Genomic DNA, 26,667 nt, shown 5'->3' on the forward strand with positions numbered 1-26,667 from the left:
AGACTTTGCGCGGGCGCGCAGGCAGCGGCGGGCCCCGCTCTCCAAGTGCAGAGCAGGGCTGGGGGCGGGCGCGGCTGGGCCAAGCTTTGCTAGGCGGCAGGCGCTGGGGGCAGGGTCCAGCGGGGCCCGAGGCTCCTGTCAGCCACAGGGGCCTGCAGGGCGGCGTGCAGACACGGGGAGGGGCGGCTGGTTGCAGCCCCGTTGCCCAGGGCTGCCCCGCTCACGTCCCAGGCCTGGAGTCTGGCGGGTGGGGGCGGCTGCGCCATCGCCGCCGTGCGCCCTATCCGAGAGGCTGGGCTGGCGCCGGCTGCGGCCTCCCGCGCTCAGCCCGGAGGAGGGGAGCCCAGCGCGCATCCTCCCGCTGCTCCCCGCCCCCCGGCCGGCTGCGGCAGGCTCCCGCCCCCGTGCCCGGCCGCCGCCATGGCGCTGAGCAACCTGCTCTTCGCCCAGTGCGTCGGCTACTTCCTGGCCTTCCTGTGCAGCTTCGTGGTGGTGGTGCCGCTGTCCGAGAACAGCAACGACTGCCACGGCCGCTGCCTGCTCTTCACCGAGGGCATGTGGCTCAGCGCCAACCTGACGGCGGAGCGGCAGCGCTTCACCGTGCAGGAGTGGGGGCCGCCGGCCGCCTGCCGCTTCAGCGTCTTCGCCGGGCTGCTCTCCCTGCTGCTGGCCGCCGCGCAGGCCTGGCGGACGCTCTTCTTCCTCTGCAAGGGCCACGAGGAGTAAGTAGCGGGGAGGGGGGAACCCCCAGAGCCTGCCCCACAAAACCTACCAGAGCCTTGCTCCTCCCCTCCTCCCCCCGAGCCTGTCTGGCCTCCTGCCAGAGCCTGCCCCCCCAAATCTTGCCTCCCTGCCAAAGCCTGCCCCCCCAAGCCAGAGCCTGCCCCCCCAAATCTTGCCTGGCCTCCTGCCAGAGCCTGCCCCCCCAAATCTTGTCTCCCTGCCAGACCCTGCCCCCCAAATCTTGCCTGGCCTCCTGCCAGAGCCTGCCCCCCCAAGCCAGAGCCTGCCCCCCCAAATCTTGCCTCCCTACCAGAGCCTGTCCCCCCAAATCTTGTCTCCCTGCCAGAGCTTGCCCCCCAAATCTTGTCTCCCTGCCAGAGTCTGCCCCCCAAATCTTGCCTGGCCCCCTGCCAGAGCCTGCCCCCCAAATCTTGCGTCCCTGCCAAAGCCTGCCCCCCAAATCTTGCCTCCCTGCCAGAGCCTGCTCTGTAGAATCTGCCCTGCAGAATCTGCCTACCCACCAGAGCCTGGCCCTCAAACCTGCCAGTTTTCCCCCCAGAGCTTGCCTGGCCCCCTGCCAGAACTGGCCCCCTAGAATCTGCCTCTTTGTCAGAGCCTGGCCCTAAATCCTGCCTCCCTGACAGAGCCTCCCCAAAGATTGCCTTCCCTCAGAATCTGCCTGCCTCCTACAAGAGCCTGGACCCCAGAATCTGCCTATCCCCAAATTCTGCCTGCCTGCCAGAATCTCTGCCCCAAAGCCTGTCTTCTCCACTAGAGACTGTCCTCCCAGAGCTGTGTTCCCTAGAACCTGTCCCCGCATTTGCCCTTGCCCATCCCTTGATGGCTGCTCCAGATCCGTGGGGCCCACCACAGAGAGGGGCTGCTCTGGCTGTCTGCTGCTTGGGGTGAGCCTGGGTATGCGCAGGCAGGGGCTGCTCCGGACACTTGGAACAGCCCTTGCCTGGGGTGGGCCCCAATGTGTCACAGACAGGGGCTGGCGCAGCCCCCTCCTTTTAATTGGTTAACCCGTTAAACATCATGTTTAACCAATTAACCAATTAAATGGGATTTTACATCCCTACCACAGACTAGAGATGTTAAAAAGTAGTTAATTAGATAAGTGTGTAACTGCTGGAAATGTCTTCTGAAAATACATGCTGCAGGCAGTGCACGCTGGGAGCCAGCTCCTGGCTGCTAGCCCCACTCCCAGGGAGCCAGCCGACTGCACTGCGGGTTCTGCTGTATAAGATTTATTCTTCAGAGCCCTCAGTGCACAGTAGCAGCCAGCTCCCCAGGAGCCAGTGTGTGCCGGAAACTAGCTTTTAAGCCAGCTCCTGCCATGAACTGGCTCCCACCTCCGACTTCGCTCCTGGGGAGCCGACTGCCACCCCAAGCTCCTGCCTCTGTATCAGAGGCAGCAGCTGGCTCCCGGGGAACCGGTGTACGATGGGAGTCGGCTTTTAAGCCCAGTGCATACATGCTTATCCGTTAACTGTTTAAACAGTTATACTGTTACATCTCTACATCAGACCCACCTCTTGCATCTGAGGCTCCACCCTTTCCAGGGCCCAGAGCTCCCCTACTTGCCAAGGAAACCGGACTTAGTGCAGGGCGTAGCAGTAAGTCCTGGCATTTACTTTCACCTCTGGTAGGTATAACTTCAGTACCAGGAAAATTGGTTAAGTTGGCACTTGATAATGGGGAATAAGAAATACATAAAGGCTATGTCTAGACTGCCCCCTCTTGCACAAAAAAATGCAAATGAGGCAAAGCGTGGAATATTGCCACACCTCATTTGCATAATTAATGAGGCGCCATTTTTGCGCAAGAGGCTTTTGTGCAAAAAGGAGCTGTCTACACAGCTCCTTTTTGCACAAACCCCTCCCTTGCACAAGAGCTGTTCTTCCTGAAACAAAGAGGAAGAACGGCTCTTGCACAAGAGGGGGTTTTTGCGCAAAAGCCTCTTGTGCAAAAACGGAGCCTCATTAACTATGCAAATGAGGCACAGCTATATTCCATGCTTCATCTCATTTGCATATTTTTTTGTGCACTAGGGGCAGTCTAGAAATAATAAAAGGGTAGTGGAAACAATAGTTAGTTATGGAGTAAATTAAGATGTACAGAGTAAGGCGAAGGCTGTGAGCTCCTGTGGCTAGGGCACTGGACTGGGAGTCAGGAGAGTGGGGTGCTGCTCCCCACTTGCTGGTGACCTGTTGTGTGACTTTGGATAAATAAATTTTTGCTTCTATCTTCCCTTCTATCCTTTTCCTTACAATCTAAGTAGACAAGATCACTGGGGCAGGGACTGTCCTGCTATGTATTGGCTGAGGGGGCTCATGGGCTGCCCACCACTGCCTTAGACTATCCAATATTAAAAAGTGCCATAACAGATCTACAATCAAACAATAGCTCGCTTTCTTAGAACTGAAGCTTATCCTATAATACAATCCTAATGTAAGAGGTTTTTAATGCACTTTGGGGAAAAAAAGTGTGTTTTTAAACAAATATCATAAACCTCAATTAACTATACATGATCACTTCCAGATGCATTTTATTGTTTATCGTTTAAAAACAGCTTATTTTGAAGAAACAGAACTAATACGATTTTTAATGGTGTATTTTGTACAAGACTTTTATGATTTTTGATCTATTTCCAAACTTGGGTATTTATTTTGTTGTGCAGTTTCTTTGTTGGGATTTTTTTTTTATGAGTAGCTGTTGAGATTCTTCCATTTCAGCTGAGCATTATCCTTTGAGTAACACTATTCATAGTTAATGAAATGTTAATCTGGGTAAGAAAGGATTTGGAAGGCTGCTATGTGTTGAAAGCCAAGATCAGACATGTTATAATAAAATACACAAGTAATAGAACCACATAATGTCAAAATGTAGTCTAATAAAACAGAAAAAGGGAAGCTCCGTGCCACACCCACATTTGTCATTGCGAAAAGCAAATGTAGCATCCAAAGTGAGTTATGCTGTGCTAACACTGAGCAAACGTCCATGAACATTTCAAACATGACTGAGCCACTGACCCTGAAAAAGGCCCTTCATCGATGTAGAAGAATTTGTTCTCTTTGGGAATCATAAACAATGATGGAAGGTCGTTCAGTAGAAGACGTGATTTAGTGATCTGAGAGCAGGCCAGAGAACCAGGGACCTCTTCATTCTAACCCTAGCTGTGTCATTGGCTTTTGTGGCTTGGTCAAGTCACTTAAATTCTTTCCCTTATTCTGCTTCGTCTCCCCCCCAGTTTCCTTCTCTGAAAGATAGGTATAAATTTGTTTATCTGCTTAACAGGAATTTCATGGGGATTAATTGACTTGCTCTTTAAAGACAAAAAGCAGTTTGTGAATGCTAAATGTAATTTATATTTTATTTTCTCATTATCACGAGTTAAAACATTTGACAATGTACATGTCCAATGACAGCTGGAGGCTCCTCCAGCCAAACTCAGTGTAAAAAGGAGTAGAAACTGGCTATAAATGTGAATGCTTCAGGAGACAGATCTTGTGTTTCTGGAAGACTTGCTATGCTGAAGTCCTTCTCCTGAAAAACCTAAAATAGCTAGAAAATATGGTGGCTCTATATCAGTGTTTCTTAAACTTTTTAAGGCTGAGGAACACCAAACAATAATTTTTTTTATGAGGGACACTGAGGATTTTTTGTTGGGGGGGAAGGAGGGAAGTTTGCCTGCCCCTTTAAGAGTGGCCATTTTGAATTCTGTAGTTCTCCGCGGCACACCTCTGACTGCCTCACGGCACACTGGTGTGCCATGGAACACAGTTTAAGAAACACTGCTCTATATTGTCCTTGATCCTCACAGACACCTGGTACTGAAAGCAATAGGAATTGCCTTTGATCTCATGGGTGAAAAATGTCATTGGTGGCAGGATTTTATCCATGGTATTGTAAAGGGCCCAGTATTTCCTAACCAATTGTTAAGGTTCACCGCCTGCAACAGCAGCAAATAGCTCATAAGGATGAAGAATCTGTCATCATTTTTTCTCAAGTGTTTTAGTATCAGTGTATGTTCTGGCAAGGACTGTCCTCGTTTCTGCAAATATGATGGGAAATAAGACACACATAGCATCGCGCAGGTCTCTGTAAAACAGCGAGAGTGGGAAAACCTGACATTTGGTCAAGTCAAGGGTGTTTGCACACACAGTGCTTGGGTGTGGGTGCAGATTTTATCACTGGATCAGGGGAGAGTTAGAAGGCTTTTATCAGCTAAATTTCATGAACTAGAAGGGAGGGATAAACAAATCAAAGGATTTCCCCTGGTTCATTTTTAAGTATGATGGGGAAGTTCCAGCGCCCATCAGCTTGGCAGGTACTGGATGCTTGCTTGGAGAATATGTTGATGTACTGCAGTCCCCCAAAGTGAAGGACCCCTATCCAAAGCATGTGCCTAGAACTGGCCATGGATTCTAAATTGTGTCATATCTGTATTCTGAAAGTGCTAACCTGCAATGTTAACCCAGATCATCAGCTGGTATAAACTGATATAGATACATTGAAGTCAACAGAGCTATGCCAGTTTACACCAGGTCCTCACCTGGCCTGGTATGCACATTGCACATATATGCAATGAGCCCTTTCCCATGCTGCTAACAGTATGGCTACATCTACACTGGCATGATTTTCCGGAAATGCTTTTAACAGAAAAGTTTTCCGTTAAAAGCATTTTCGGAAAAGCGCGTCTAGATTGGCAGGACGCTTTTCCGCAAAAGCACTTTTTGCGGAAAAGCGTCCGTGGCCAATCTAGATGCGCTTTTCCACAAAAAAGCCCCGATTACCATTTTCGCGATCGGGGCTTTTTTGAGGAAAGCAAATCTCTGCTGTCTACACTGGCCCTTTTGCGCAAAAGTTTTTCGGAAAAAGACTTTTGCCCGAACGGGAGCAGCATAGTATTTCCACAAAAGCACTGACAATCTTACATGAGATCGTCAGTGCTTTTGCGGAAATTCAAGCGGCTAGTGTACACAGCTGGCAAGTTTTTCCGCAAAAGCAGATGATTTTGCGGAAAAACTTGCCAGTCTAGACACAGCCTATAAGTTTAGCTGATTAAAATAATTATGGTTATCAGTAGTATTTTGTTTTATTTTTAGTTTTCTTTTTGTAGGCAATTTTTGTCCCAATTATCACTATAGTCATAAAATAATTTTAGCTCCAGTTACTATATAATTTAAGTTAATGACATTTATTTTAACAATGGTGATTTTCATCATTAGAGCTAATGAAAGACGTGCTGTGTGTGAGCAATCACACAACTTAGTATTTATGATTCAGGATAGGCCTCCTACATTTAAAAAAACCCCGCAAGAGCTTAAGTGATAGGCATAATAAGAACCAACATCATAATCCTTAGCCTGTCAATAGTATTAGGCGTTCTTAATTAAAGCAGATGTGTTTCAATTGGAGACTAGTATCTTTCATATGTGCCCAGTGCATGCTACTTACAGAGACTGCTGATGCTGTGTTTCAGCTGTTTATGTGTTACATTTTTCTTCCCTTTTATTGCAGCTCTTTCTTTTATGCCTTCCTGAATCTGCTGATCAGCGTCTTTGTGGTTTTTGTCATCTTTATTGCTAGCACTATAGTGACTGTAGGATTTAACATGTGGTGTGATGCTGTTACTGAAAAAGGAAGCATGCCAAATAGGTTAGTATTGAAGAAAAAATTTCCTGATTCACATATGCACAAATAAATGGAGATATTACCAAATATAGCTATTAAATGCACAGAAAGCAGATAAGGAAAGGTATTTTATACCTAAAAGTCTTTTTATAAAGGTATGGTTATTAGTTTGTGATCAAAATAATGAATAAACCTTTTGCTGATTGTCCGCATGAGAGAAAAGGACGCTATAGTTATTACATTGATGTTTCACTGCCTATTAGAGACAGAGTTGTATGGAATAGCACAAGAAAGATTTAAAAAAAAAACCCACACACATGCAACTTTTATAGACTGTTGCGGGGATGTGATAACTTTCTAGTGAGGGAGGGAATGTGGTCTTTTGATCAGAGCAGGGGACTGGGAATCAGGGCTCCTGGATTCTGAATCCTACTTCTGCCACTGACTCAGTATATAACCCTAATCAAGTTGTTTAGCCTCTCTGTGCCTCAGTCTACCATCTACAAAATTAGTATAAAATTTTGGCCTTATAGTGGCATTTACACCCAGAGATTCTCAGGTAAAAAGCATTGTATAAGTGCAGTGTTCTGAGGTCCAATATTATCTTCAGAGTTATAGAATATATAGTTAACAAAATAATATTTGGCTTCAGTGTAGGAGGCAAATGAATTTTTCAAATCAAACTAATATCAGTAAAGAGATAAGAAAAAGTGACATTTTATGTCATATGATATTGAATAACGCTACTACTAGAGCATTCATTTATGTTTCATGTGGTCATATGTTGTAAAATGCCATAGTAAATGTTCTGTTTAGGGCTGCAACGATTAATCGAATTATTCGAATATTCGGTTAAAAATTCTATCTCAATTACCACAAAAAAGCGTAATCGAATATTCGGATAAGAATCCAAGATGGTCGACACCACTGAAAAGGACAGAGAAGAGCCTTCAGAAATCAGCCAAGATATAGAAAGACATCCTCAAAATCCTGGGATTTTTTTCACAGCACCAATAAAAGTCCGAGTTATTTATAAAATCGGTAGTCAGCCTCTCTTTTATCATCACTGTATCTTCTCCTTGCTGGAGCTTCTGAAACAAAAACACCCACACAATCCCTTCTCCTGAAGCCTTCCTTGATGATGTCAAAAGGTAATGGAGGCTCGTACACTTTGTTGTGTTTAAGTGTGAAACAAACAGCTGGGGCAAATACAAATGTCTGTGCTTGTGCAGGAGGTCGTGGGGTGGGCGGTGGAAATAGAGGGTTTTAAAGCATATTATTTGCATAATGAAGGTTATGCTACACATTTCAGAAAATCAATGTTGTTCATTTACATAATTAAATATAGATTTAAAGAAATGAAATCTCTTACCTTAATGTTAGAAGAAATTGGCAAGCAGCCCAGTTCTGGCAATAATTGAAAGCTTATTTGATAGAATATTCAGCTGCTTACTATTTGAAGCTTGCTGACTTTATTCTGATATTTCCATTTAGGATAATGGAAACTGATTAGGACTATTTAACAGTTTGTTCTGGGAGTGGACATAACAAAAGAAGCCTATACTTATTTCAAGGGTAGAGGAATAATCTTTTTAATGGCAACACAGTTATATGTATGTTGTTTATAGCTATGAGCTTGCGCTATTACCTAGAAAACCATTCTAGCCATGGCAGTTCTTAAGCGGCTTTTTCATCTATACGCTTGGTCTGGTTATTTGGAATCTCTAAAGTAATTTTCTTTTCTCTCTTTCCCTGCAATGCCTTCTCATGTAGCTGTGAAGAACTACAGGATATAGATCTTGAACTGAACTTAGAAACTTCTGCCTTCTATGATCAGTTTGCTATTGCACAGGTAGGTCAGAACAAGATACAAGAATGTTTCAGTTAATTTGCCATTTGGACATGGACATTGTTGCTCAGCCAGTATCCACTGGAATCATTGGGAATGTTTCCAATGACTTCAGTAGGTGCTGGGTTGTGCCCATAGTGATGGGCAGGTTTCTTGTGTAAAAATTAAAAATAGATGGTTTCAGCTGCTGCACGGACTGCTTTTATTGCTCATTCCTGAAATGTAACTGTGTTAGCAAGGGTCAATCTTGCGAAGTGCTGAGCAGTCAGATCTAAATCCAACAAAATATTTAGTCTGGGAGGTTTTCAAGGAGCCTATGGGAACTAGGAACCTAACTTCCCCTGACTTGTGTTGGCATTTGGCTTGTGTTGGCATCTTACCTTCCTTCCCCCCACCCCTTAAACATTTCAGCCTTAAGCAATGCTTAATTTAAAGCATGTGAACAGTCCCATTGACCTGATTGAGATTTCTCTTGTGCTTAAAGTTAAGCATGTGCTCAAGTGTTTGTGCTGGATTGGACCAGGGTACTTAGCACCTTGCAGAGTCAAACCCTTAATAGCATAGGACAAGAACATATGAATGGCTATAGCAGGGGTTGGCAATCATTTTTGATGAGGGGCCACTCCAAGATTTTTGAAAGTGGTCAAGGGCCACACTCTTCCATGAACGGAGGTTGGGTGCAGAAGGGAGCTTGGGGTAAGGGACTGGGGTGCGGGACGGAGACTGGTGTCTGGGACGGAGTTGGGATGAAGCAGGCGGTTGTGACCTAGGGCAGAGGACTGGAGTTCAGGGGTTTGGGATGTGACCTATGGTAGGAAGGGATCGTGATCTGGGGCAGGAGATTGGGGTGCCAGATCTGGGAGGGAGTATGGGTGTAAGAGGGGACACAGGGTTTGGGTATGTTGAGTGGTGGTTGGGGCGGGGGGACAAAAGAGAGTTGGGGCAGGAAAGGGCTGGGGTTCCAAAAGCAAGCTGTGGCCAAGAGATTTACTTACCAGCTGCCAAACTAGCCTGCCTGCCTGCAGAGCTTAAAATGTTTCCCAGCCAGCCTGCCTGCCTGGCCATGTACTTCATGAATAATTGAGCCGAGGAGAGGGGGTTTGATTCTTCTTAGCTGTCTGTTATTCTAACAAGCAGCTCCCATTGTCTGGTTTCTGCCAGAAACCGGCCAAGGGAATGTGCTGGGGGTGGGGAGGTTCCTAAAACTCCCCCCCCTCTCCAGTTTTAAAACAGAAATGGAGCCCTACAGCTGTGTTTCTGCACTGTGGCTCCCTGCTGCCTCCGCAAGCCAAATCCGGTGGCTTGGTGGGCTGGATGTTGCTCACGGGCCATATTTTGCCCAGGCCTGGCCTATATTGTGTTAAACCAATGGTCCGTCTAGTCCAGTGTCCTGTCTTTGAAAAGCAGTTCCAGACGCTTCAGAAGGAATTAACTGAATAGGGCAATTTCAAGTTATCCATCCTCAGTCGTCCATTCCCAGCTTCTGGAACACCCAGAGCATGAAATTAAATCCTTGACCATCTTGATTAATGACTGCTAGTGGACCTATCTTCCATGAACGTACTTAATTCTTTTTAGAAATTCTTTTTAGTTATACTTTGGGCCTTCCTAACAACTTCCACAGGTTGACTGCATTGTGTGAAGACGTACTTCCTTTTGTTAGTGTATGCAAATGGTTTGCATGCTCCTGGATCAGAGATGCAGACTGCTGAGTGGAATGGACCCTGTCCAGGAGCATGTGAGCTGCTTGCATACAGTACTGCATGATTAGGGACAACTGCAGATGAGCCTGGTACCTGCCCCAGTGGGCAGGACTGGGGGCAGTACAGCAATGCAGGAGAAGCTGCCCAGCTGGTCATTGGCTCCTGAGAGCAGCAGCCCAACATCTGGCTGCTTTTGTTCCTACGGTTCCTGGTGTCCCTCTTTTCCAACATAATTGTACCCAAACTTTCAGAGGACTGGGCCTTTGAGACTGAGATTGGCCTCTTTGTCCTGCGCATATCCTAATCAGTAGTCCAAGAAAGCTCTTTAGCCATTAAATACCTCTCTAGGGCTATGTCTAGACTGCAGGCTTCTTTCGAAAGAGGCTCTTTCGAAAGCATCTTTCGAAAGAGCCTCTTTCGAAAGATCGCGTCTAGACTGCAGGCGGATCTTTCGAAAGAGCAATCCGCTTTTTCGAAAGAGAGCACCCAGCGAGTCTGGATGCTCTCTTTCGAAGACGCCCTATTTACATTGAAGAACGCCTTCTTTCGAAAGAGGAACTTTCGAAAGAAGGCGTTCTTCCTCGTAAATTGAGGTTTACCGCCATCGAAAGAAAAGCCGCGTTCTTTCGAATTAATTTCGAAAGAACGCGGCTTGAGTCTGGACGCAGGGGAAGTTTTTTCGGGAAAAGGCTACTTTTCCCAAAAAAAACCCTGAGTCTGGACACAGCCTAGGAATGTGACCAAATTATCATAAAAGGAAGGATCATTTTGGCCAGCCCACTCTTATAGTCATCTCATGAATCTGCAAAACCAAGAGTACTCTTCTGTACTGTGGGTTTTGTGACACAGCCACGTCTATATTAGATGGATCAGGTTGAACATTTTGATCTTACTGCTTTGCTATATTGATACCTCCACTTATGGAATCTGTGGGCGCTTAATAGTTGTAGTCACTCAGAATCATGCGAGTATTTCACTTTTCAACTGGGAAGATTCTTCAGCAGCTTCCTCTGCTGTGTCATAGTAGGCCTTATGGGCTTCCCCACACAAGAAAGGAACAAGGATACTGGCTCACTGATCCCTGGAGTAGGCCTCACTTTGGGTTCTTTCAAATATGCTTCATCATCACCTGTGTCATCATCTTCTGCAGACAACTGCTGGCCTTTAGGGATTGTGTTCCATCCTAGCCACCTCCCAGAGGCTATGTCTACACTGGCAGGTTCTTGCGCATGAACATCTTGCGCAAGAACTCTTGCACAAGAGTATGTCCACACTGCCATGTGCTTTTGCACAAGAGTGTCCATGGCAGTGTGGATGCTCTCTTGCGCAAGAAACCCCTGCCGTGCGTCCACTTGTTAGAAAAGAGCGTAGTTCTTGCTCAAGAAGCACTGTCTTCCGACGCTGTACTGTAAAGCAAGAGTGGGCCGGCCATGTGGACACTCTGTGGGTTCTTGCGCAAGAAAGGCTGTTCTTGCGCAAGAACCCACCAGTGTCAACATAGCCAGAGTGTCCAAGGCTTTCAGTTGTCTTACTACCTCTTGTAGGGTTGCTTAGTCCTGTGCCTCCTGGATCATCAGTATTTGATTTGTTTCTTGTTGTATTCGTATAGATTTCTGCTGAGTGGCCATTTGGACTCTGGTAGCCATTGGTTTTACCACAGTGGCTAATACCACTGCCATCTGATGAGGGCACCCATTCTTAGGAATTATTGTCTCAGCCTCTGGGTAGTCTTCTATGTCAAATCTCACTCTGACACCATGTGTGGCCAGGCACCTTCCTTGCTTTGTCAGCTTCAGAATTTCTCCATCTGGTGATGAGGGCCTGGAGTAAATCAGTCCTGCTCCAGAGGTTATTAATTCTTCGTTTTGGTTTATTTTTCCAGTATTTACAAGGTGGTCATTAGGGAAGGGCTCTTAAGCAAAAAACAATCACAAAAGAAATACATTTCCTTACCCCTTTCCTGGGGCTGTTCCCTTTTTACATTGTGGTTTACTTGTGGTTGCCACACCTTCCCCAAACAGAAGTTAATTTGGTTGTTTTCCCTATAGGAAGGAGAGCAGCCTATGACTTAGGAGAAGCCTTTTCTCCATTCTGCTCCTAACCTTGCTATAGCTTGGTTTTCATCCCTTCTGCCTCTTTCTCACTAGAAGAGGGGTTTTTAGAGGTCCCCGCCAGGCTCAGGGGTGTCTCATTAACCTGAGATAACCTCTTTTCAATTCACAGAGAAAGGATCATTCACCATTCTGGGGCTGACATGCCTGCCTTCCACCACTCTCTTATAGCTACCAGGTCTGACTTTGTCACAGGCTATAACCTATTTAAGAAAAGTGGTTAAGAAACTTGAAAGACATTCTGCCCGGCTATTGGCCTGATTCACCATTGCATTACTCAAGCATAGGCAATGCTAGACTGAACCCAACTCAAGGTCCATCTTATTCAGGATCCAGCCTCTGACAGTGACCGATATCAGATGCTTTAGAGAAAGATGTAAGAACTCCACAGTAGCTGATATACGGTAAAGTGACCTCCCACAAAATCTCCTCCTGGTGTGTAAATAGTTAGATTGATTGAAGCCCTGAAACACAAGGTTTAATATCCCTTTCAAAATGCCCATTGACATGAACTATGGTAACTCTGGATACAGTATTCTTGGCTTCCATATAAATGCCCATTCCCTTTCTGAATCTTGTCAAGGTTTTGGCCTCAATGACTTTCTGTGACAGTGGTTCCAGTTTAACCTAGACTTGTTGAATCACAGGTTAAGAAGAACAATTTTTTTCTCCCTCCTTGTAACAAGCACTTGAAAATGGTTATCATGTCCACTTGTGTTATCTTCTCCAAACTAAACAAACCCAATTCTTTCAATCTTCCTTCACAGATTGTTTTTTAGACCTTCAATGATTTTTGTTGCTTTTCTCTGGACTTTCTCCAATTTGTCCACATCTTTCCTGAAATTTGGTGCTTAGAACTGTAGACTACTGTGCAGTTGAGGCTTAATCAGCATGGAGTAGATTAGAATCACTTGTGTCTTGTTTACAACATTCCTGCTAGCACATCCCAGAGTGTTTGCTTTTTTGTTTTGCAACAGTGTTACACTGTTGACTCATATTTAGCTAGTTTTTCACAATGGCCCCCAGATCTTTTTCCGCTGTATTCCTTTCTAGGTAATCATTTCCCATTTTGCGTGTGTTCATCTGCTTCTCCTTAAGTGACATACATTGGATTTGTCCTTATTAAATTTCATCCCATTTGTCCACATCATGTGTTTTGTGAGAAACTGTTTTCTGTTCTTAGTTTTGAATTTTCCACCTTTTAATTTCACTGACTATCCTCTTGTTATTGTGCCAGATCTGCCTTCTATAGACAATTTATTAATTTACATATCCTCTCTGGGTCTTTTGTAAGAGAACAATCCCAATCTTTTCAGTCTCATTTAATGACTAGTTTCATGCCCTTGATCATTCTCCTTTCAATTTTTATGCAGAATAATTGTGTTGAAATCAATCAAGTTATGTGGGCCTAAAAGAGAAGTAAAGCAATGGGGAATCAAACCCTACATGTTTATAAAAGCGACGAGGAGTCCTGTGGCACCTTATAGACTAACTGAAGTGTAGGAGCATAAGCTTTCGTGGGCAAAGACCCACTTCGTCAGATGCATGTGCATCTGACGAAGTGGGTCTTTGCCCACGAAAGCTTATGCTCCTACACTTCAGTTAGTCTATAAGGTGCCACAGGACTCCTCGTCGCTTTTGCAGATTCAGACTAACACGGCTACCCCTCTGATACATGTTTATAATTTTCATTTAATTGTAGTAGCCTCTTAAAAGCTCATAAAAGAGTTTCTCTCTTTGCCAACTTTATCATTCATTTTTGGCCAGTATTTTATTTTGCCGTGGTTCCAGTGCAGGAAAAACAAGTGCAGGCTAGCTGCTATTATGTCACATTTATTTATTTGTTCTGTGTTCACTGCCATAGTATATGACTGGCCACTCAGGCAAAATGTCATAAATCCTGCTTCCAGGAAAGTCAGTGGGATGAGCACAGTTATGAGAACAGTGTGTGTGTGTGTTAATTTCTCAGTCAGGGATTAAAAACCACCCAAGTTGTTTATTGCTCTCAAATGGTTACTATGTTAACATAGTACAAAGTCTGATCCTATAAATACAGATTGTGCTTCATCACTGTTTCCCCTATGTAGGTGTAATTTCATCGTGTTTCCTTTGCTATATATTAGTGTCTTTACCACAGTCATGTCCAGCTTTTATGGTGTGTAGTGTTCCCCTCTCTGGCAGTGGGAGGGTTGTGAAAAAATACATGGTAGGATATCACTAAGCTAGAATTATATACCCACCTGCAGACACTGGGGGCATTATGGACAGATTATGTGCATTTGGCTATAATAGAGAACGATGCAACAAAAAATTCTGCTTCATACAGTGTTTGCCAACGTATACAGAGTTTCTGTGGGAGGAAAGTTTACTTTGGGGCTTGTTCTCCTATGCATATTACAAACAGTCTGGTCCCAATACCACTACTGACCTATCATGTTCAGCCTGTGCTGCTTAATTACTGCTCATACATTAGTGAAGAGTGAAGGTGCATTTGCCAGATTCTTTTATGCCAATGAAAGGAAAGACAGTTCCAGCCCACAGGACACAGACCTGCTAGAGTGTAAGGGAACCCTGAAGCAGAATATGTGAAAAAAGATCCAAGTGGGGAACAAAATCCTTCAGTGCTGTCTGTTAGTATCATAAGATGCATTAAACAGAGCTGGCAGGTGGGATTTTCTTTGTCCGCAGTGATAATGGTTTTAATTGTCCGGGAAAACATGGCCTGGTATAATACACTGGTGGCCCAACACAGCTGTCGTACCCAAGCACCACTTTCAGTGAATACATTGGGAATGATTCCTGAATAAGAATTACAGAGCTGGGCCCCGGGTAAACTTTGCATGAAGAAACTAACCAGTTGGATAACAATACCATTCATCTGGTTTCGCAGAACTTTCCTTTGATAATCTCTCATTAACGGAAATATGCTAGATTTATCTGGAGTCTTTCATGTTGAGTAACTCCCAAAAGACATAGAAAAGCCATTTCATGCAAATTTCAGCCTATACCAAGGCCATTTAAGAGAGAGCTGCAATTTTGATCTTGCATTAATGAAACGTATGCAGATGTGAGTCATTACTAATTAGACCAAATGAGTGTGATTTTAATATTTTCTTAATCCATATTCTTTTTATATAACTTACTGCTATTTTTAAAGACATTTTATATTGGTGGACTGAGATGCAAATAAGGATAAGAACATGCGAAAGATTTTCAAAAAGGATTTAAGAGTGTAATGTCTTTAATAAGATGAGATTATTATTATTTTTATTTGGATTATTAGGGATTAATACAGCATAATACAGAAAGAAAAGATTAATACATTGCTAATGAATCTGGAAGATAGAAGTGCAGTTGGTGAGACTCTTAAAGATCTTGTGCTTACCATGCTTGTATTTATACCTGACTCAGAGAAGTTTCACAATTTTCCCTGTATTAATTTATCCCTGTATTTAATTCATTTCTTATTTGTCTTTTCTGACACATTTTTGAAGACACCAACATGCCAATAATAGATTATATCTAGACATATTTGTAAGTTTTAATGTGAAATACACCTTAAATTCTGAAAAGTTTTACACAGCCCCTCTACAAAAACAGGACAGACATTTGCAACAGTTTCTTTGTTTTAACCATAGCATTCCAAAAGTCAGCAAGTAAAGTATCAAGAAAGTTGTTTGCCTTGCCCTGTCTCTCTAAAATGTCTCTGTATCTAACACTTCATATTTCATTTTGATTTAACATAAGTAAAGAACATTTTGAAAGAAGCTTAACTTTAATGCAATTCATACAAAAACATGTGTTTATTTTTATATATAAATGTGGTATATACTACTAATGTTGTGTATATGATACAGGGTGCACCTCTAAAATCCGGGATTTTCTGGTCTGGCAACATCCGTGGTCTGGCATAACCATGGGTGTTGCAGGATCAGAGAGTCCCAGTGCACTGCAGGTAGGTGGGGACCCAGGAGCCTGTACGCATCTCAGTTGGGCTGTGAGGAGGGAGCCCAGAGCCAGCGCGTGGCCACGGCTCAGTTGAGCTTCGAGGGAGGCTGGAGCTGGCACAGCTCAGTTGGACTTTGACGGGGGTCAGAGCCATGCATCTCAGTTGGGCTTCAAGGTGGCCCAGGCCATGTGGCTCATCTGGTCTGTGAGGGAGCCGGCACATGGCTCAGCTGGGATGGGGAGGGGCCATAAGCTAGCAGATGGCTCAGCTGAGCTGCAGGGAGAGCCAGGAAGCCGGCAGGGGCGGGGGCTGAAATGACCTCCCCTGATCTGGAAAAATCCCTTATCTGGGACCAGTCAGGTCCCAAGGTTGCCAGACCAGGGAGGTCCAACCTGTATAACACTGTAGTCTCTACAGACTTTCTCTTAGCTCCATACAGACTTTATTAGACACAGAGGGATACTAGCCGCCAAACACAGCAAAAATGCCTGAAGGCTTAGTGGACTGAGAGTATTTCACAAGCTATGGTAGTAATCCTATTACATATGCTCATCGTTGTTACCGTGAATATTTTTTCACTTTTAATTTTATAATAAATGAAAATGGGATCACTAAACTGAAAAGACCGAGAAACAATGGGTTAGATCATATGGTGTGAACTGGCAAAGTTCCATTGAAGTCCATCCAGATGAGGCTCTGGCCTTATAAGGGTTGGTTTTATCTCAACACAGCATTAACCTCTCTACCATCTCTTTTCTTGCCTAGTTTGGTCTCTGGGCTGCCTGGCTGACTTGGCTGGGAATTACCATTTTGGCCTTCTTGAAGGTTTATCACAACTACAGGCAGGAAGACCTGCTAGACAGCCTGATCCACGAGAAGGAGCTGCTGCTAGGACGCTCCTCTTCACGAACCTTTTTGCAGGATGAGAAAAGTGGCATGATCTAATGTGTAAGCCACTCAACAGCACAGGTTGTTAATTTTGTAGTTCATTGCCACTAGCTGAAATCAAGAGAATTGGTGAGTGTGTGAAATCATTGCTTTCCCAAACAGAAATTTAGTTTAGAATTACACAATCCTTCAATGAAAAATTGTCAGAAGACATATTTCTGTTAGGATATTTACTTTCCTGTACATATTGGGAGCAGAACTAAGGCTGTGAATAAAGATGGCTGTTACTATTGGGATTCTATCATGCATAAGAACGGTGCTAGCAAAACCTTGCTTAAGACCACAAGTTTAATATGGGTGATTTTAACATCGTTCTAGCTAGCACTGCTTTAGTCCACATAGTGATAGGACCTTTTCTACCCCAACGTTTTCTGTATATGTACAAAATATTGAGAACAGTGTTATAACCCCAGCTCCTCTTTGATTTGATCACTTTAGAACATGTAGAGCAATGTACCTGACTATATACTTAACATTAGAGTGACATTCATACAATGATAAGTTATTACAGTATCTTATAAAATATGCTGTATATTTTTGGAGGGATCATAGAGCCTATTTTTGTTTTTGTTTTATCTTAGACTTCAGCATGGCCAGCATTTATTACCGTGTAGTAAAATGTTATTTAACTAGCAGTAACTGTAGCTTGCATAGTAAGAGATTAATCTTAATATATTATATTAATGCTTGCTCATTCATATATGCAATTTGATCTCTAGGACTATATACTATTCAACTTCAAGCATTAGAGTTTACTTGTGCTATTTATCTCAAACAGGATATGTGAAATTATTATGAATAGCTGCTTATTAGCTGTATGAATGTCTCTATTAGTATAGTAAATGCAAAAACAGCTCAGTAATCATATAGTTGATTCTTTTATGAACTGGGTTATTCTCTCCTCCCCTTCCATTGGCCAGAAGCCTTTAATAATTGCTCTAGGGGTCAGTATTGCTACCCTGTAAAGGGAGCAGAGCTGTTAACTTTATGAAGTCCATGAGGGATTTGCGATTGCTCTTGATTTTACCTGGAAAGTGCTCAGATGCTAGGATAATGGGTGAGCTTGTAAAAACCCTAAAATAGATAAAACAATTAGGAATATAGATAACTCAGATGGCAGTGGAATTATTAATGCTTGAGGATGAATGCCTTGTTAGTATAGAGAGAAACAAGGTAGATGAGGTCATATCTTTTATTGGGCCAACTTCTGTTGGAGAAGAGACAATCTTTTGCGCTTACAAAGAACTCTTCCTCAGGTCTGAAGAAAGCTGAAGATGTGCTCTGTGTAAGCTTGAAAGAACCAACAGAAACTGATTCGATAAAAGAGTTAGCTCTCAAATATCCTGAGACCAATATGGCTACAACAACACTTCAAACCATAATTGTTAGTGTACATTTCTAGTCATCAGGTACAATAGGAATCTGAGGCCCCAGTGTAGCAAAGTGCTTAATTTTAAGTATGTGACTAATCTCACTGATTTCTGTAAACTGCTGAATCACAGTCACAAAAATCACCCAGACTTACAACAGTTCTCTTGCAAAGATTTTGTTGTATTTGAGAATCTAAGAGTCTGTGTATAGACTAATGATCGAATTGTTCCCATATGAGAGAAAAACCTATGTAGGGGATGTGAGGCTCCATGAAGTGTTCAGTCAAAGAACCCACATCTTTCAGAGCTCCAATAATTACCAAAGATCAGATCTGTTTTCACAAGGTTTCCAGAAGCAAGATCCATCTGCCCAGAGGCCCTGTGACCACGTTCTGGGTTCCTAGCCACAAAGGAACACAGTTCCTGCAAGAGCTGCACTGCCGTAGCATTCTCCAGTTGTGAATGCATATTCCCACAGGTGCTGACTGCCTTGCACCAATCCACTGTTTCCCAAAAAGAAGGGAACACTTGGCCCACAATTTTTAGTCTGGTTTTGTAGAGCATTTTTATTCTAGGAATTAATGCTCTATCGCTGTCCCATTTATTCTTCATCTCAGTAGACTAAATCTGGGATTTTCAAAAGAGACTAAGGGAGTTGCAAACCCAGTAGGATTCGGGCATCTAACTCCCTAAATTCCTTTTGACAACCCCAGCCCAAATTAATATTATACAAACAGATGAGCAAATGTCTCTATTCAACTGAAGCTTCCTGCTTTCAAAACTTATTTTTGATACTTAATTTCTCCAGGATCTTAATTTATCCTCAGTTGCCTGTTGCCAACAGTTCACTGAGTACAATAAAAGAGAAATTTTGGGTCAGAAACATTTAAGCTAGCTTGTTAAATGTGAAAAAATGCAGAAGACCACTCTAAAGCCAGCGGGCAGAGTTAATTCACATCTAAATTACTCTGGTTTCCACTCTGGACCAGGTGGAATAAATTGATGTAGCTAGTTAAGATGGTTCATTAAGGAGGGGTTTAAAAGCAAGGCACTTTTCAAGGAAAGCTCCCTAGTAGTTGGAAGGACGAGGACAGAGATAAGCAGCTATGAAGCTAGTTTATAGAAGGCAAACTTCTGAGCTAGATTATCAGAAGTAGTTTAGTTTTAATCTAGCTGAGCTTGCCTTTTTGCTTGAGAACAATTTTGCTCTAGTTTTCAGCCTGAGAGAGTTCTCTGTCAGCTCATATTCTAAAGATGAAATACCCATGCCAAACTAGTTGTGCCAAAGTGAGAGTTAGGGCAGAAAATGTAGCCTTGGAAGAGCATGCAAACTTACTCTTTTACATTTTGCAGTATCCAATTTAAACTCTTTCCAGCTGTAAATTATCAGGGCACTGTTGAGTTAGGCTTTGATAGTAATGCTCCATTATTTATGCATCACCATTCTTTGTCCTTTCAAATTCTTCTTTAATTTATATTATCCAAACCCATGCCTGAGAACCCTAGGGCTGCGTCCAGACTGGCAAGTTTTTCCATTAAAAGCATTTGCGGAAAATCATGCCAGTCTAGACATAGCCTAGTTGTTTAAGGAGGTTGTACAGTGAATGTAAACGAACTCAGTACTTTTTGGAAGGATTGTAAGGAGGAAGTGCTTCAGTTTATTTTATGTATTTATGTATTTAATTTTGCTATTCCCTTCCCCTAGATGGCTACTGCGACTGCCCATAACAAATATGTAGATACCTGTCAGGGGCTTAAAAGACCTTAAAAATACCTTGCCTTTATAAGTTTTTGCTTAAAAGCTCCCCAAGGCCATAGATGCCCTGGCCTTGGGAGGTAGCTGCCATCACCAAGTGAAACAAAAGAGACCCCTTTCTTCTTGAACCCAGGAAGGAAGCACTTGGACTTCTTCCAGAGGGGTATCCCCAAGCTCTTTTACCACAAGAGAGCTTGGAAAAAAGAGAAAACAAACTGTAGTCTCTGGTAGCTGACGTCTCAGCCTTAGGCACTCATACACAGACACAGACCTGTTTCCTTCCAGGACACACAAATCAAATCATTGCCTTAAAAAAGGTGAGTTTATTAACAAAACCAAAAAGATATACTTGCTAAAGCATACTTGGCTGCTAGATGTTACAGAGCAACTAAGAAAAGAGCAGATTATAACATAGAGAAAAAATTATATCTCTGGGCACAGCTTAAATAGTAAATGGTGGGTGGAGGCAGAGCATGTGGATTTTACGTAGAGAAGTTTTACCAAACATAAAATAGAGAAAAATAACCTGATCATGACTAAATATACATTTTCCCTCTACTCATGGATCAGCATACTTCAAGGTCCAGTTCACTCCCATGTCCAATATTTTTATAGGCATGGTAATTTTGATTACTGCATCTGCTCCCTCAAGCCCTTAGTTTGGAATTTTTACACAAAGAGAGCAGGCAAAGTATCTATATGCAATTCACATTTCAGCACTGTATCCCATTGGTTCTTCTGGCCCCCTACCAATGCCCTTACTAGCTACCTAAGTTTAACCCTGACCAGCACTCCTATTCATCACAATACCCTATTTCAGAATGTAGTTTGCATTTATTTTTCAAATAGATATTCTGATGCTTAAATCAGATTCAAAAGACCAGACCACCTTTTCGGCCTACAGAAAATGGCTGATAGTAACACAGGTAGAGTTTACAGGGAGCCTTATTTATTAAAATGTAAATAGACACTGTTCAGTTGTATTTCTACAATACCAAGAAGATATTGACACACAAGTAACCTGCCATACCAGATCCATTCCAGATGCTCTGGCTTCTACCGGTATCCTTTTTCTGTTAGCTCCTTGGTCCAAATGGTTTTGCAATGTCCATTGCTGTCAGAGGACATTGTGCTAGGTAATTTAACTGATGTCATTGATAAACTGTAAACACGTGGTTTTGTTTTTTTTTTAAACCAAAACTTTTTTTTTTCAAAGAGAACTCAAGTAACACAATAGTTTGGAGCAAAGTGTTTTTTAAAAGGTCATAAAAGCTTATAAAGTCCTGTTCCTTAAGTATTCAAAGCATTATATAGTGTCTCATCCCTGAATAGTCTCCCTTGGGCATCTCATAGTTTAAAATTTTGCAGCTTTGCTTTGGGAATTTAGGGGTGTGTATTGGTTTATGATGCTGCTGAGAGAAATAGATACTACAACAAATGAAAGCTCAGATGAGCATGCATTTACTGATGAAGATGCTCAGTATCAGAGAGGTGGGGTTGGTAAGTGTATGTGGGAGAGAACCCGTGTGTTTATCTATAAAGCCACGCTAAAGGGGTTGTTAGGATAATCCCCATAGTTAAACCATGATATTGATGTAAAATATCCTGTAGGCAGAGTGCGTGTCAGAATAGTTTAAATTTCTACACCACCTTTTTTCTTTCTTATTTATCTGCACGATGCCACTTAAGATATAGATACCTCTATGCTTTGTCAAACAACATCACTGTTAGGCACTAGTAGTCACACTATCCCTCATGGTTTATCCTCATTTACAGAGCATTAGGGATTACTGTTTACACTTTGTATAATCTTCAGCAAGATAGCATAGTTAGAGGAGAAGGTAGGAGAAGTGTTGCATTCTGTAGATTGAAATACATTGAAATCTTGCATGACTGGAGGATGACATTCCCTTAGAACAAAGTTCCTAATGTAACAAATGTGCCTTGACTCATTGCAAAGTAACCCTTTGTTGGAAATATTGTTAATTGGGACATACTTAGTAATTCTTCTTCAAAATAGCTACAAATATCTTATAGTATATTTTCTTAAAAACTTTAACCCTTCATTTCAGAACTGATTCTTCTTCTGCAATAGCCTAGCATACGACGTAAGGCCCAAAGCAGTTAGCTCATTTTTTAACCAATGATCTATCACTGAAGAAGAAAAATGTATGTAAACTATGATTACACAATGGGACTATAGAGAGGAGAACTTATTTTTAACCCCAGGGATTATTGAATTTAGATGAGAGAATCAGAAGCCAGATCTACAGCTGGTGTAAATTAGATTGCTCCATTGAAATCAACAGAGCTATACTGATTTACACCTGCTGAGAATCTGACAACTTGTATTTAAAAGCATTTGATTACTGATTTCCCCCTTCAGAGCTAAATATGCAAATATGAGGTTAAATTGACAGGAGGCTTTGGTACATGTTGAACCTCTCCAGTTTAGTACCTTTGGGACCTGATCAGTGCCGAACCAGAGAATTTGCTGAACCTTGGGAGGTCAATATTGTCTAGCAGCATTACCAATACTTCCACTACTTACTGGTCTCCTAGAAGACATTTAGGGGTAAATTACAGCTACATAAAAGCACAGAACATTGAGAGTCAGGACTGGTGGCTGTAAACAAACTTTATGGGGCTGTGGGACATTTGGCCACACCCATGATAAGTCGACATCCAGCTAACTAAAATTATCCTGGACCACAGATGTTGCTGGACTAGAGAGGTTCAACCTGTACTAAGTCACTGAAATGGATGACAAAGCTGGTCAGTCTCTAGTGTCCAGTTATATGGTATCTGGGCCATCAGAACCTTTCTGAATATTTGTTTTTCTTATAGAACGAGGTGTACCGGTAGTTCAGAATAGGAAGTCTAATCCGAACTACCTACTCCGTGCTGCGTGTAGCCGCGGGCACGGAGTCTGAACTAGCGGGGCTTTAAAAATGGCGGCGCCCGGCAAGATGCAAATGAAGCCTGGGAAATTCAAATCCCGGGCTTCATTTGCAACTTCGGTTGCCTACATTAACCACCCTAGTTCGAACTAGGGTGGTAGTGTAGACATACCCTCAGTTACTCAGCCTCTGTTGAATTTATAGTCATAGAACTTCTTGCTTCTTTATACAGATTTACTATGCCCGTTTCCTGGTGCTGCTGCAGTTAGCCTCTGCTGATTTTTGAGATGCTAGAAATCAATGACACACTGACATTGTGTGAAAAATTGATTTTTTTGCATTGTCTTTAAATACATCAATCCACGCAACTGTTTTGTTAAGTATAATTTAAAATGAGAACCCGCCAAACCAGAATGATCTGCAGACTATTTAATACAAATTACAAGCATTTTGGTGGCTGTGGTGTTACGCTGTAAACAAACACATTGTTCATAATTCCTCTCCTCCGATGTTTGCATCCCAATCATTCTATGTAAATCACTCACAGTTGCTTGAATGGATCCTCTATTATGTATAACAAGCCAATTTGACTGACCATACAAAAAGGTCAGAATTACATTCTCTGATGAAGATTCAGCTTGGAGTTTGATTCAACTTTTGTTTCTACTTCCTAATAAGAATGAACACCCTTAAACCTTGAGGAAAGATAATATTGAGATGCAGATATGAAATCTGCATGTAAGACTGGCCGATCCCTGATGGAAATGTTCTTTTTAGTCTAATTAGGATGTTTGTTCTGCAGGCAAAGACCCTGGAGACTGCAGTGCCCTTTTTAAAGTTTGTCCTAGGACGAATACTAGTTAATGTACGTCTAGTTTCTATTTTGCACACAATGAGAAAAGGCTTATGTAACTAACAGTTTGGGAAATCTTGTTTTAAAGTGAGTCTATCCCTGATTTCCCCAAGGCCAAAATACACTGCTTTCCCATTCTTCTCCGCCTTTAGAAAGAGTAAACTTTTCCTGCATTATATTTCAACCTTCATGGACAGCCACACATATAGCTACACAGCAATATGTGTGACCATACCATGATAAATTATTTTTAATCCTTATGCTTTATGGAGAAGGATAGCTCTCTCATTTACTCCAGGCACAAAATGATCAGGCAACCATTTCAGTCTCTCAAAAACTCTAATCGTGGTGTCCAAAAAGAGTAAACTTCAATGTATAGCCACCTAACTTATTGCACAACATATGAAATGCAATGTATCCACGAAGCTGGTTGATTAATAATGCCTCTTTGTTCTAATATTGGGCAATGTATTTGTACAATAGTGCTTTCTTGTGGGATTCTGTTAAATGAAGCTCTTGAGTGTCTTATGTCTGAACAAAAGATTGTTTGAAGTGATACTACAAAAATATTGCATTAATGTGAATGTAAATACCCCACTTTTAAACATGTCTACCTCTAATAGCTACAGTAACTGTTCAAAGCATTGTGCCTCCAATTTTCAAAAATATCTAGCTGACTTCGGCATCTAAGCCCCATTTTCAAAGGGAACTTAAGCACTTAAATCTCATTGACTTCCAATGTACCTTTGGCTCCTAAGCTAAAGTCAGTTTTGAAAAATGAGGTGTAGACTCCTGATTCACTTAGCCTCTTTTAAAACTCCCTGCAGGTCTTGTTTCACACAAGCCCCAAACCTTACTCCCATTGACTCTAATTGTAAAAAGCACGTTCATAGAGACAAGTTCTCTGCTGGCATACTTCCAAGCAAGGGAGTGGAATATTTGACTCATGTATTTTGGTTATGTCTACACTATCAGCTAGTGGTAAGATTCCTCTGCTTGTGTACATGTGACCCAAACACCTAGTGGGTGTGGTTCACTGTTCCATGTAGTGGCACTGAGACCACTTACAGAGAGAGAGAGAGAGAATGAGAGTGCTCTACTGCCTTAGCTGAGAGCAGGCTGACTTTTAGCTCAAGCTGTAGAGGCCCATGCACAAAGGTCCAGAGCATTACATACACATCAGCAATCTAGCATGAGCATACAATAGCAGTGTAGGCTGCAGTAGCACGGGTAGCAGGAGTGGAGGCACAGCTAAGATGGGCTGAGTACCCAGCCACCTGAAACCAGTGTCATGTACTGGCACGGATAAGCCATGTGGCATACGCTGTCACTGTTGCTACTTGCGCTATCATGGTTACACTGTTATTAATATGCTCACTAGCTCAATGAGCAGTGGAACCACACCCCTGGTATAGACACAGAAAGTACCCTTACGAATCATCTAGTGTGACCGCCTTTATCACAAAGTCCATAGAATTTCACCCTGTAATTCCTGCAGGGGATTGAATTATTCTTCCTTACGATGTGCATGAACCTTATCAAGTCCAATAATTTGTGCATGAAATAGAGCATGTCTTTTAGAATGATATCTGGTCTTGATCTAAAGTGATGATGAATTAGCCACTTCCCTTGGGAAAGTGTTCCAGTGGTTTTAACCCTCACTGTTAAACATTGACTTCCCTGGTGCATGATCAAGCCCCCAGAGTGGAGTATACTCTTCTTGTTATACCATGGTCATCAAGATTATAATTTAACAAAACGCTTTTGTAAATGACCTTGAACAATTGCTGAATAGCATCTCTAGGGAAGAAAAGACTGCACTGGTGCTCACAACCATCGCAGAATGATGGTATTGTAAAGGAAACCCATTTTAAATAGGATAGGAAAACAAAAAGGGTTTGGCTGCTGTTCCTGTGGATACCTTATGTGTTTTAGGCTGCAAACATTTGGCTCTAATGTCATCTAATTAATGTAACTCTAATCAGTGAACCAAATTTATATTCTGTTTCCCTATCCAAACTGTGCTTTAGAAATTGATAGTGTGAGTTACAGCATGGGGCTAAAAGTTTTCTACAGATTTCTTTACAAAAAATGCAATTGCCATCTCTTTGCCTGGCTCATTCTTCCTAAAAAAAATCCTGGAAAATTCAGAGTGCCCCAAGAGTTTTACTAACACTGTAGAACCACTTACTCCTTATTCCTTATGTCTCTATTTGGGTATGTCTACACTACAATGTTAGTTCGAACTAACGGACGTTAGTTCGAACTAACATTCATAGGCGCTACACTAGCGCTCCGCTAGTTCGAATTTAAATCGAACTAGCGGAGCGCTTAGTTCGAACTAGGAAAACCTCATTTTACGAGGATTAAGCCTAGTTCAAACTTACTAGTTCGAATTAAGGGGTGTGTAGCCCCTTAATTCGAACTAGTGGGAGGCTAGCCCTCCCCAGGTTTCCCTGGTGGCCACTCTGGCCAACACCAGGGAAACTCGTCTGCCCCCCTCCCGGCCCCGGACCCCTTAAAGGGGCACGGGCTGGCTACGGTGCCCGTGCCAGGTGCAAGCCTGCCAGCACCCAGCCAGCAGACCCTGCACCTGGCACGGCACAGAGCCACCCACCCGATGTCCCCCAGCCCACCCCCTCTTCCCGGGACCAGGCTGGTGGCTCACAGGAGCTTGCCCGGGACCGCAAGAGGCGGGCACCTTCCTGGGCTAGTGCAGACATCGTGGACCTCGTCCACGATCTCCGCACTAGGCACAGGAAAGTGGCCGTCTAGGGCAGGAGAGCTGCCAGCCTGGCCACCCAGGAGCAGGTGTGCATGAAAATCAAGGGGGTCCACTGAGACCCCCGACCCTGAGCCCTGAGC

General features: G+C 42.9%; 1 protein-coding gene across 1 annotated transcript; it reads left to right on the plus strand.

Moving 5' to 3' along the window:
* Window positions 1-26,146, plus strand: TMEM179 (transmembrane protein 179). The gene is made up of 4 exons (XM_075926461.1): window positions 1-722; window positions 6,250-6,387; window positions 8,137-8,215; window positions 16,741-26,146. Exons 1-4 carry the CDS (start codon window positions 421-423, stop codon window positions 16,918-16,920), a joined length of 699 nt encoding a protein of 232 aa, XP_075782576.1. The 5' UTR covers window positions 1-420; the 3' UTR covers window positions 16,921-26,146.
* Window positions 26,147-26,667: the final 521 nt, after the last annotated feature.

Source organism: Pelodiscus sinensis, chromosome 4, assembly GCF_049634645.1.
Source record: "Pelodiscus sinensis isolate JC-2024 chromosome 4, ASM4963464v1, whole genome shotgun sequence".
Taxonomy (NCBI): domain Eukaryota; kingdom Metazoa; phylum Chordata; order Testudines; family Trionychidae; genus Pelodiscus; species Pelodiscus sinensis.